The 12,093-nt window shown below is 43.6% G+C and overlaps 1 protein-coding gene across 1 annotated transcript in view; it reads left to right on the plus strand.

The window, feature by feature from the left end:
• EDN3 (endothelin 3) overlaps window positions 1-12,093 on the plus strand; it is a 54,256-nt gene that overhangs the window by 3,814 nt on the left and 38,349 nt on the right. The window contains exon 2 of the mRNA XM_063146793.1: window positions 702-972. Within this exon, the coding sequence (XP_063002863.1) occupies window positions 702-972 (271 nt within the window). The remainder of the gene's footprint in view (window positions 1-701; window positions 973-12,093) is intronic.

Consider the following 12,093-nt stretch of genomic DNA (forward strand, 5'->3'; position numbering starts at 1 on the left):
TTTGCTTGTTTTTATTATTGTTTAATCAAGTTTTATTTGTGACTGTAAGCCTCCTTGAATGCCATGTTTCTTGGTAGAAAGGCGGTGCCGAAATCAAATAAATAAATTAATAGAAATAAATATAATCCTGACAGTTTGGGTGAAAACAGTGTTGATTTGGCATGGTAAGCTAGGGCAGTTTGTCAACACATGGGATGTTTTTCTATTATTGTTATTAATTATTATTATTAATAATAATTTCTGTACTGTCCCATAGCCGAAGCTTTCTGGCCAGTTTACATAAGATTAAAACATTTAAAACGATACACAAAATCTAAAACCATAAAACCATACCACAGACAATATACACAAGAACATATGTCTAAAATGCCATCATGTTTAATTTTACATTCCTTTTGTCTCAGCGTCCCCCATTTGCTCAATTTATGGACTCTTTGATTAAGTATTAGGTGGTTGCCGGAGTTGTTTTGAGCATGAATGCTTGTTGACGGTTGGGTGACGTTTTAATTCTCTTCTGTTAAAAAGACACTCTTGTAATGTTCTGTTAAGTCAACGTGCCGCGGATTCCGATGCAGCCCGATGCACCTTTCTCTGGACGAAGCCCCTTTCCTACAGGTGCCAAACACCAATGCAAGAACTGGGGGAAGAGAAATGCACCCTGCTGACTCAGCTTCTTTTTCTCTCTCCCTCCTGGCCTGCAGGCTTCTCGCTGCCCGTCTCTCGTCCCCTGCTGCTTCCCAGCGGCAGCAGCAACAGCAGTGGGCTGAGGTTTCCGGAGCTCCGGGAGAGAGTCAGCAAAGAAAGCGAGGAGACGGCAGGAGGGCTGCTCTCACCCAGCGGCAGCAACCTGGAGAGAGCGGCTGGCCCGGGGAAAGCACACCGCAGATCCAAGCGCTGCACTTGCTACACCTTCAAGGATAGGGAGTGTGTTTACTACTGCCACTTGGACATCATCTGGATCAACACCCCAGAGTGAGTGGGGAGGTAAAGCTGCTACCCTGGGGTGGGGGAAAGGGGGTAAGGCAATGGCCCTTCTCTTTGCAAAAGAAACAGCCGTTTATGCTGGCTTGAGTTTCAGGATCGAACTTGTGTTGCCTCGATATGGTTGGCATATGGTGGGAATAAAACCACTGATATCATTGCCCATGTTCAGAGGAAACGTCCTTCTGAATACCAGGTGCTGGAGGGCAAACATGGTTTTCAGAGTCTGCTTGTGCGCTTTCTGGAGACGTGTGGCTGGCTAAGATTTGGGCTAGAAGGACATTTGGTCTCGTTCAGCATGGCGGTTTTCTTGCACTGAGTAAGGAATTATGAATAACCGGGTAGGCATCCAGACCGTCTCCTAAAATATCCTGGACTGTCTCTTTCAAGCATGTTGAATGGGAAATGGCAGGAAATTATTATTACTGGAACATTTATGCCATGACTTGCAGTGCCAAAAATACTATCGTCAGTTGTGATCCTTACCCCAGTGTGACGAGGAGTAGTAGTAGTAGACTAGTTTAAAGGATATGTTGGAATTGTAAGGAATCTCTGCTTACAGAGTGGTGGCTTTAACCTTGTTTAGAATATTGCTGCTGCAGTGCAAACGTGCATGGTTTTCACCTGGGAGAGTTCCTGTCATTTTCTATATCTAATGATATCAATCCTTAAAATTTGCAGTTGAACTATAAATAAATTCTCTGTGTTTACGCAACACTCGGCTATCAAATGCCAAAAGAGTTGGGGCCTCTTCATACCTGATGATGGCAAATCGTGGGTTAATTAACCTACGATATGAAGCGGTGGGTTGGGTGCAGGCCATCTCCGATTTCAATTTGCAGCTTCCAATCGGCTCGATTGTAGGTTGCTCCATGGCATGCGAACCTGGACATTTTTATTTGTAAACACATTGGGTTAAACAACCCAAAGTTAATCTAAGCACAAATTGTAGGTTAATTTGGGGTTGTATAACCACAAACAACTCAAGTGTCCAGGTTCGCATGTTATGGAGCAACCTATGATTGGGCAGATCTGAAGTTTCATATTTAAATCTGAGGTGGCATGTGCCTTGCACATGCTGTGTCAAATCATAGGTTATTTAACCCATGATTAGCTACCCTTATGTGGGAAGTGGTTTTAGGCTTTGGGTTTCACTGAGTTATATCTTTTCAACAATGCAGGGGGAAATGAGAGAAATCCTGGTGGCATGAATTAACTCTGTGCCACGTTCCTATAAATTGCAGGGTTGTGGTGGTGGTGGTGAAACAGGGATGCTAAGTGCTCCACAAAAGAATGAAGCCCTGCCCACACTCCCTCATCCCGTCTTTCCAGCTGATTTTTTTCCTGGCAAAGGGTTACTCAGAGCCCTAGTTGGAGATAAGCAGATGAGACAAAGTGGATTTGGGGTGGGGTTCTGCTCCATCACCTGTTGATGCATGCTTTTAAATGGCTGCAGCCTCTGCTGTATATTAATCCAACAGCAGGCTGATTCTTATAAGCAGGTTCACTGCTATAATTTCTAGTTTTGCTTCCAATAGGTAGGTTTCAGTTTGGGGATATCCACTACAAATCTATGTGGGTTGGTGTATATATTCACCCACTCACTGTGAAATTCTATGGAGAATGCTTTCTCCCCACCCACCAACCCCCACAACTTGACCCAAATGAAAGCAATTCCTGATGCAAATTCTGATTTTCTTTTAGTACGGAAAGGTGGAGCCTGCAATAAAATGTTGCAGTGTGAGTTCTCCTGTTCACTGTCCTAGGCCGTTTCTGCACCTGCCAAATGACACACAGGGGATCCCGGTAGCAGGCAGGGACGATCCCTCCATTTCCCTGGGATAATCCTTAGGTGTAGAAAGGGCCCTAGTCAGCCAGCCATGCTTTCCTCCATGATACTCCGTTCCATTCTCTCTTCCACCCAGTTTTCCATCACTCACAGTAGTCAGTCAGAATTATGGGACCACTGAACACGCTCAGTCCTCACTGGGTTTCTCTTGGGGTCCCCTCCCCCTTTTAGGATTTTTTTTTTCCTGACTGAAGTTTTTCTGCTTTTGTACGTCTGCAAAGTTTGGGTTTCCCACAAGCCTGCTGAGACCTCCCTCTCATGCATGGATGGTTCCACTTAGCTATGCAAAGATTGGCATTTGACCCTGGATTTCAGAAATGAGGGGATGACGCAGGACAGAGCAACTTGGCTATCATTATTTGTTTATTTATTCTTTTATATCCCGCCTTTTTTCCTCCAAGGAGCTCAACGCGGCATACATAATCCTCTCCATTTTATCCTCCCAACAACAACCCGGTGAGGTGGGTTGGGCTGAGAGTGTGTGACTGGCCCAAAGTCACCCAGTGGGTTTCCATGGCCGAGTGGGGACTAGAACTCAGAATCATCCAAATCCCTGTCCAACACTTTAGCCACTACACCACACTGGCTCTCATTTAGGTCAGCAGGCTAGGATTGGGTGCTGTCCTTGTTGATTGCATGCCAACCGGCCTGATCTGTGAGAGTGAATGTCCCCACTGCAACTCTTTTAATGCACGGCTACAAATGAAGTGTGCATTTTCATCTGCACATTAGAGTACCAAACCAGGATGTGGTAGTTACCCCAGATGGATGAATCTGGAATAAGATATAGCATGGTTTTGTATGCATCCCTTGTATGTATCATTGTGTGGCTCTTCTGTAGAGTTTGTTGATGCTGAGCCTTGGAGTCTGTCTAACTGGCTTGGGTTTTGCATCTGTTTCGGCACAGCTCCAATGGCCACAAGCGAAAGAAAGACAAGATCAGATAAGTTGAACCACACCAGGGGAGCCTTCAGGCAAGGAACAGATGAGTAAACCAATCCATATGACAAACCCAAGTGAACTGAGCAAAGGCAAGCATTGGATAGTAAGGCAGAAATTGAACAGGGTCAGTAGCTAATCTGACTGGCGTGGAAATTCTCTCAAGCCACAGGTCTGCAAATGTTGGCTTGCTTACTTGGCAGCCACTACTTGTGCTCACTCTGCTTGAGCAGAAGGCCTGGGAGAGAGCCACAGTTTTCTCTTGTTTGCACTGTGGTTTGGAAAAGGTAAAAATAACAGCACGCAAGACTTCTTTGTCCATCTACACATTGAATTGCTCCCCTAAGGGAATCCCTGCATGTAGAAAGGACAGGTTGCTCGTCTGTAAGTGTGGTTCTTTGAGTGGCCATTGGCCAAGGCCATGGATTCAGATAGTTTGGCCGTTCGTTGAGCCAGTACCACTGACAGACTCCAGTCCGGGACCCGTGGGGAGACTGGTGGAACCATTTAACGAGAAGGTGTGAGAAGAGAGAGAAAACCTCGATACTGTCTTGATTATCTGATGAGTAAACTTTGAGAGAGAAAAGAGCTAAAACTCTAGTTTTCAAGCAAAAAAGAAAGTCCAATATACTTGGTAGATGACAGGATTTTGGGTCCTGTTCTGTTGGAGATAGAAATTTTAGAAAGGCCTTCCCCATGGCAGTGTATGAGGCCTGGGTGGAAGATTTGTGTGAAGCACTCATTACTTCCAGGATCTTGTTGGGGACCTGGTAAGGTTCCCAATTTTCCATGCAGTGAGACCTGGAGTCTCCAGGTCCAGCTGCCTGATCTTCCCATTGCTCTTTGTGAGCAGATCTGGGAGGTGAGGGAGATGGAGAAAAGTGTGGCTGGACAGGAGGAGAAGTGTCACATACCACGTTTACCTCAGCTACCATGGCTATCAGCTATCAAGATGCAGTGAGCCCCATCGTCATGTATCTTGTTCACCACTCGTGTGACTACATGGGAAGGGGGGGAATGTATAGGTTAGAGGGTTTCCCAAATGAAGGACTCTTCCAGAGAGTCTGGATTGTGCCCATCTCTGCCACAGAAAGATTGGTATTTTGCAGGGTGGATAAAAATAAATGATTTTTTTAAAAAAATAAATTAAAAAAATGGATTTTTTAAAATTTAAATCAGATTTTTTTTTAATAAAATGCTTTTTGAGGAAAAATCGATCTAAATATAGTTTTCTATTTAAGATACATTATAGTCCAAAGGCTATTCATCATGAAATAAGGATTCACTTTTAATTATGTAGCATGAGGCTGTATATTCATGCAATGTTTAATTTTTTTGGTAAACGAGTTCCATTAATCCACTCACAATGTCATGCTCTTCCAGAAGTTTCTGTAAGATTATTGGGCATTTTTTCTATCTAGAAGATATTATCACTGATGCTTGGTTTTACAGTTTTCAAAACTGTGAATTTGTGTCTGCAGAGATCACAATCCCATTGTTCCTTTGCAAGTCTTATGTACACAGAATCAACCCCTTACCTCTTAAGTGCTAAGTTTCAAAAAATTCAATGAATAGATTGTTGGGAGTGGAATAGATCTGCACAAGAAACTAAGATTAAAACTAATCTGAAAAGTTGTTATTCTAAAAATGAAACCTTCATCTGGTTGTAAATATTAAGATTATACCAGCAAGAATGAGTCTTTGGTAACTCTGAGTTGTGTAAATATAGTGAGGAAGAGTGCACTTCTTTTGGGGGGGGCGGGGGAGGGGGAAGTCACATGATTAAATCGAGTCTTTCTGAGTAGTGATTTAAATCGTGATTTAAATCATGATTTAAATCAAATTGTATTTAGTGCTGTAGCAAAGAGGTCCATCGTTGGGATGTTCCACATGTCAAAGAGTTCTAGTGCGACCGTCTGAGAGAGCGAGGGCTGGTTCCCAACTTGCTGAGTGGGTTGGCCAAGGGGTTGGAAGTTCCTGTGAGCTATATGGCGACAGGGGCAATGTAGTGATGCACACACAAGTCCCAGGTATTGAGGGTGAGTCGGAAAAGAGGAAGGGATCTGATCTTGTCCAGCCCTGCTTGTTTATATAGAAGACAACTGTGATATTGCCTGTTGCAATTTGGATGCTTCGGCCCTTGATGCAAGATTTGTGTGACTGCAGGGCTTTGTCAACAGCAAGAAACTCAAGTTGATTGATTTTAGGATTCCTTCCCGAAGGGACCACAGTCTTTTGGTCATGAGTGAACCATAATGGGCTCTTCTGCTGCAAAGTTCCCATAAGAATGGCTGGTAGGCTGCCATGTACACCTTATAGTTCGTCACATGGAATGGCACGTGGCTACAGTGGAATAAACTGTACGTCCCATAGAATCTAGTTCCTTTCCCTCTGAATCCACAGGGGTAGAATGAGCCTTTTGTTTCATCTTCAGTTGAGATGCTTCTATTATTATGGAGTTTGGTGTGGTGAAGAGGAAGAAGCATTCCTCTGCCTGGAACCTATATGTTTTTATTTTTCTAGATATGGGCAAGAGAGTAGAAGGTTTTGCCCAGGATTGTTTGATTACATGCGTTAATGTTGGAAGCATCAGGATAGGAACTGGTGTAGCTAAGTCTGGTTGTACTCTTTTGAAGATCAGATCTGAGACCGGGACCAAAGGGACCTTAGTATTTTGCTTTTTGGAGAATTTGTCCCATGTGTGACTTACATCATCCAATATGGAGAGGGGATTTTGAACCCCTATGGTGATGTCCAAGGAGGAGGTTGAGGCTGAGACAAATGAAGTAGAAGACGCTGTACCAAATGCTGCTACTCGCTGTGGTGGACAAAAAGGAAATGAACCTAGAATTTCCTTAGTAAAAAAAGGTAAGCTAAGTAGCCTTCATATAATAATAATAATAATAATAATAATAATAATAATAATAATAATAATAATAATATTTCTTTCCTGCCTCTTCGATTGGATCGAGGCGGGGAACAACAGCAAGAATAAAATACATAAAATACTGATTAAAAACATAGTATACACTGTTAAAAAACATCCTAAAAACATCCTAAAAGCATCCTAAAATTCCACTGGATAGGCCTGCCAGAAGAGATCAGTCTTGATAGCTTTCTTGAATCACCCTGAGACATAGGAAACTAATAGACTGCACAGAACAGTCATTCTGAACATTCTAGTGTTAAACAGAATTTTAGGCGGAAGCCCCGCCCACCTCCTCAACATGTGTCTCAGGGTGATTCTTTTTCCATGAGGGTAACTTAGCTTACCTTTTTTTACTATGAAAGTTCTAGGTGGAGGTTTGCCCTGTCACCCATCTATCCTTAAAGCAGCATAGTATTTAATCTCCAGCTTGGTCTCCAGAGGTGACCAGAATTTCCATGCAGGCGAGTTGAGGGTGCTGGTAGAGGAGGGGTGGAGATAATCAGCTGTGAATCTAGAGGTCTTGGGTTCAGATCTCACCTCTGCCCAAAACTCACTAGTTGGCCTAATACCGACTTGCCTCCGAGTTATTGAGGGATTATTAAGATAAATTAGGATAGGGCTCCTGTATCTTTAACAGTTGCATAGAAAAAGGGATTTCAGCAGGTGTCATTTGCATGCATGCAGGCCCTGATGAAATTTCCTCTTCATCACAACAATTAAAGCTGCAGGAGCCCTGCCCTCTTTTGTAGCTGGTCAAGAGGGCAGGGCTCCTGCAGCTTTAACAGTTGTGTTGAAGGAATTTCAGCAGGGGCTGCATGCATACAAATGAACCCTGCAGAAATCCCCTTTTCTATGCAACTGTTAAAGATACACGAGCCCTGCCCTGCTTTCCATAGGGTCACCCTAGACAAATGTAAGATAAAGCACTGTAGAGCTTTTAAAGTCCAATATAAATGTTTAGGATTGTTGTTGCTGTTGTTTATCATTGCAGCACTGGGGTGCAGCTGGTTGCCTGAAGGCAGTGGTTATCCATGGCATTCATCCAGGTTATAGCTAATTAAGAAGCTGCCTGAAGTCAAACAAAAGTAATAATAAAACATGCCTGTAAGTCTAGCAAACTAAATGACTCCAATCATACTTTATATATTTATCTAGTATTTATCTCAGTATTATTTATTTATTTATAATATTTTTATATTGCTTAATATACTAAAATCCCATAGCAGTTCACATTAAAAACACAATGTGCCAATGTAAAAAACCAAGAAAATTTAAATTTAAAAAAAACCCAACAAAATAACACTAAAACAAGTTAGTAAGAGGATTCTAGGCCTCAGCTAGATCTACCTGGTCTAACACAATGGAGGGGTGAGGATCTCGCAATATTTTTATCGTGAGATCTCCCCCTCTGTTTACATGTGGCGTGCGACGACCTCGGAAGAACAGGACGTTGCGGACACCATTTTTTTATTAAAGGAGAAGTGCGCACAAATATTTGTGCACAAAAGGTGAGTTTTTTAATTTTAAATTAATTTCCCTGCTCCCCCCATCCCACCCCCGATGGGCGCAGGTCCTGGCTCCTCATGAGTAACCTCGAGGAACTGTCACAAACCGCAATGCCCGCACACATGTTCCGCGATCTCGGGATCATCCCAAGACCGTGGAAAAAGTGGGCTCGAAGGGGAGGGCGAGATCCCAGGTCAAGGCAGGGATCATCCCTCCCTGCTCCTGGGATCCCCTGTGTGTCATGTGGACGCACAGGGACGATCACGGGGATCACCCCAGGATTTCACCCCGTCTAGCTATGGCCCTACACAGTTCAGGGAAAGCCTATGTGAACACATGTTTTTTCAAGAGGCGTTTAAAACAGAGACACGTGTATGATAATTGTGCACATTTGTTTTATTCACATATTATACTCTTAGATGTATACCTCAACATATTATATGTGAATTGACCAGTAAGGCCTCCTATATTATCTTAGTAATCTTTACAATAAACCCAGTGTGGTGGTGATAATAATCCTCACCTACATTACAGGAGGGGCTGCATAATGGTTTCTCTGTGGCAAACATGGACTAACGCAAATGTAACACAGAACTATGGTTTAGAGATCAAGACAAGGCCACAAAATGATGTGATCCCTCCCGCTTATCATGTATGAATTTCCACCCCACTAACTTTCTTGGTTCAGTGTTGCACGTGAGTGTTGTCAACCCTGGCTATGGATGCTCTTACACTCCAATCTAAGGCCATCAAGTCCAACTCCCTGCTCATTGTAAGAATCCACCTCAAAGCATCCCTGACAGATGGTTGTCCTGCTGCATCTTGAAGGCCTCTAGTGTGGGAGAGCCCACAACCTTCCAAGGTCATTGGTTCCATTGTCAAACTGCTCTAACAGTCACGGTGATGCTTTATCCCTCCTGCACATTTATACTTCATAACACACATAATGACATCTGTTGTGGTATTTGGAAACAAAGCCCTGTATGGAGAGACTGAAAAAACTGGGCATGTTTAGGAGAGAAGACTGAGGGGAGACATGACAGCACTCTTCAAATACTTGAAAGGTTGTCACACAGAGGAGGGCCAGGAGCTCTTCTTGATCATCTCAGAATGCAGGACACGGAATAATGGGCTCAAGTTACAGGAAGTAAGTTTCCGGCTGGACATCAGGAAAAACTTCCGGACTATTAGAGCAATATGACAATGGAACCAAGGACCTAGGGGGGTCGTGGGCTCTCCCACACTAGAGGCCTTCAAGATGCATCTGGACAGCCATCTGTAAGGTATGCTTTAGGATGGATTCCTGCATTGAGCAGGGGGTTGGACTTGATGGCTTTATAGGCCCCTTCCAATTCTACAATTAGATGATTTTGGATAACACATAATAAAAAAGAGAAAATAATGCTAGAAAAGCAGGATACAGAATGCATCATTTGCCCCACCAGTTCCCTGTGCACTTCAGTTCCTATAAAATGCTATAGTGTTGATCTAATTTTAGTCTCTGCTCTATGCCTGGCTCATTTCTACCTAGCCTGGGAGGACGGCTCCTTGACCTATACCAGCTACAAAGGCTACTTCTGGTGCCTAGAGACCATCAAGGTGGACTCTTGCTAGGAGCAACATTTAGTTTTGGATCAAATGTAATTTTGCTGCCATTTGGAGTATTTCTCTTGTTAGGCCTTAGCATGAATTATTAGTGTATTGTTTAATCTTAGTTGTATAGTTATTAATGTGGGATGTTTTGACTAGCCCATTAAAATTTGTATGACAATTTAAATTTGTCATGTCTTCTAATTTTTAGTGATCTATCTTGAAATTTTGCTATATTATTGATGTTGAAGTTTAGATAAATATAAACTTTTCTGGTGTTGTGAGCCATTTTGAGCATGCGTTACTGTGGAAAAGTGGCATACAAATAAACATAGGATGTCAATGAATGTAAGGTGGGGTCACTATAATTCCTGTCGGTCTGATGGACAATAGGAGTTGAATTTCATAATACCACGCAGTGGATGAATATAACTCAGTGAGGATTCCCACACCTTGCCATGCTTCTGCTGTTGGAAAACCTGATGTGATCAGACACTATTCTGTCATTTGAGGCCTCAGCTAGACCTACCGGGTCTGGTGTGATGGAGGGGTGAGGATCTCGCGATATTTTTATTGCGAGATCTCCCCCTCTGTTTACACGCGGTGTGCAATGACCTTGGAGGGAGAGGACATCGCACCCATTTTTTTTTTGTTAAAGAAGAGCGCATGAACAGTCATGCGCATGAGGTAGGTTCTTCAAATTTTAAATTAATTTCTCCGCTCCCGCCACCCCACCCCCGATGGGCGCAGGTCCTAGCTCCTCGTGAGGAACCTGTGATGCCCACGCACACTTTCTGTGGTCTCGGGATCAGCCTGAGACCATGGAAAAAGCGGGTTCGAAGGGGAGGGCGAGATCCCAGGGCAAGGGAGGGATCATCCCTCTTTGCTCCCGGGATCCCCTGTGCGTCATGTGGACGCACAGGGACAATCTCTGGGGTTGCCCTGAGATATCACCCCGTTTAGCTATGGCCTGAATGTGTTTAGTGCAGTGTGGGATTCAGACATGGAGATGTGATGGACATACCTCGTTCGTAACGTATGAATCAGGACTGAGCCAGTGTTTGGAGGGGCACTGACTCCAGGACTCGGTTCTGAAACCTTCCAAGTAATTGTAAAGTGTGTCTTTGAGCATATGGAAGCCTGGAAGTAAACAAGCAAGCAACTGCCTGTAGCCCACTTCTCCCCTGCGCAAGATGATGCAGCTGTGCATAGTGCGCTGCTGCAGGTGGTGAAATGGTTGGCTACGGATGGGGAGGACAACCATAGAAGCTCAGAAGCTCAGAGCTACCGCCACCACCTGTCAGTCTTAGGCAAATCCAATCCCCAATGATGGAAATCATGAGAGGCAGTGCATGACGGACAGAAAATGCCCCCCTCTCTCCCTGTGGGGAGTGTGGGGCCCTTAGATGTCTATCTAGTGGTCTGTGGCTAGTGGCACCTCTGTTCCTGGAATTCCATCCACAGTAGCCCATGCAACTATAATAGGGAGATGTTAATACTGAGCCTCTGCAGTTAATCTCACTGCAGGGGAAAAAGAATTGTGGTTTTAATTTTTGTGAACCGCCCAGGGAGCTTCGGCTATTGGGCGGTATAAAAATGTAATAAATAAATGAATAAATAAAAAATGGCATTGAGGCACATTGGAAACTTGTATTTAAAATCCAGAAGCGGGGGGAAAGTATGTAATCCAAACAACCCTCTTCCATTATATTACAGAGTTACACAGCTGAGTGCCAGGAAAGGGAATCAGTGCCAATTTTAGTGTAGACAATCTCTCTCTCTCTCTCTCTCTCTCTCTCTCTCTCTCACACACACACACACACACACACACACTTTTTTAATTAAAAACTTCACAAGACCAATCCAGATGTTATTATTGTTTAAAGTCTTGGAAGTATACTGTTTTCTGGATCTAATGTACACTCCACATGGATTTTCTCCATTGTATTTTTGTGCCAGTCTCATCTCCCACAGCACAGATATATGGTGAAATGCAGCAAGGGGAACACTTGCATAATAGTATGTGGCAGAGGTGTGAATTTTGCTTGTACTAATAAATTAAGGTTTTGGCTAAGAACGTAAGAAGTGCCATGCTGCATCAGACTGAGGGTCCCTCTGCAGGAGCCCTGTCCTCTTTTGTATCTGGTCAAGAGGGCAGCTTTAACTGTTGTGATGAAGAGGGAATTTCACCAGGTTCTCCATATATACAAATGCCACCTGCTGAAAGTCCCTTTTCTATGCAACTGTTAAAGGTACAGGAGCCCTGTCCTCCTTTTCATATGGTCACCCTAGGAAATGC

This window comes from Elgaria multicarinata, chromosome 1 (genome assembly GCF_023053635.1).
Source record: "Elgaria multicarinata webbii isolate HBS135686 ecotype San Diego chromosome 1, rElgMul1.1.pri, whole genome shotgun sequence".
Lineage (NCBI taxonomy): Eukaryota > Metazoa > Chordata > Lepidosauria > Squamata > Anguidae > Elgaria > Elgaria multicarinata.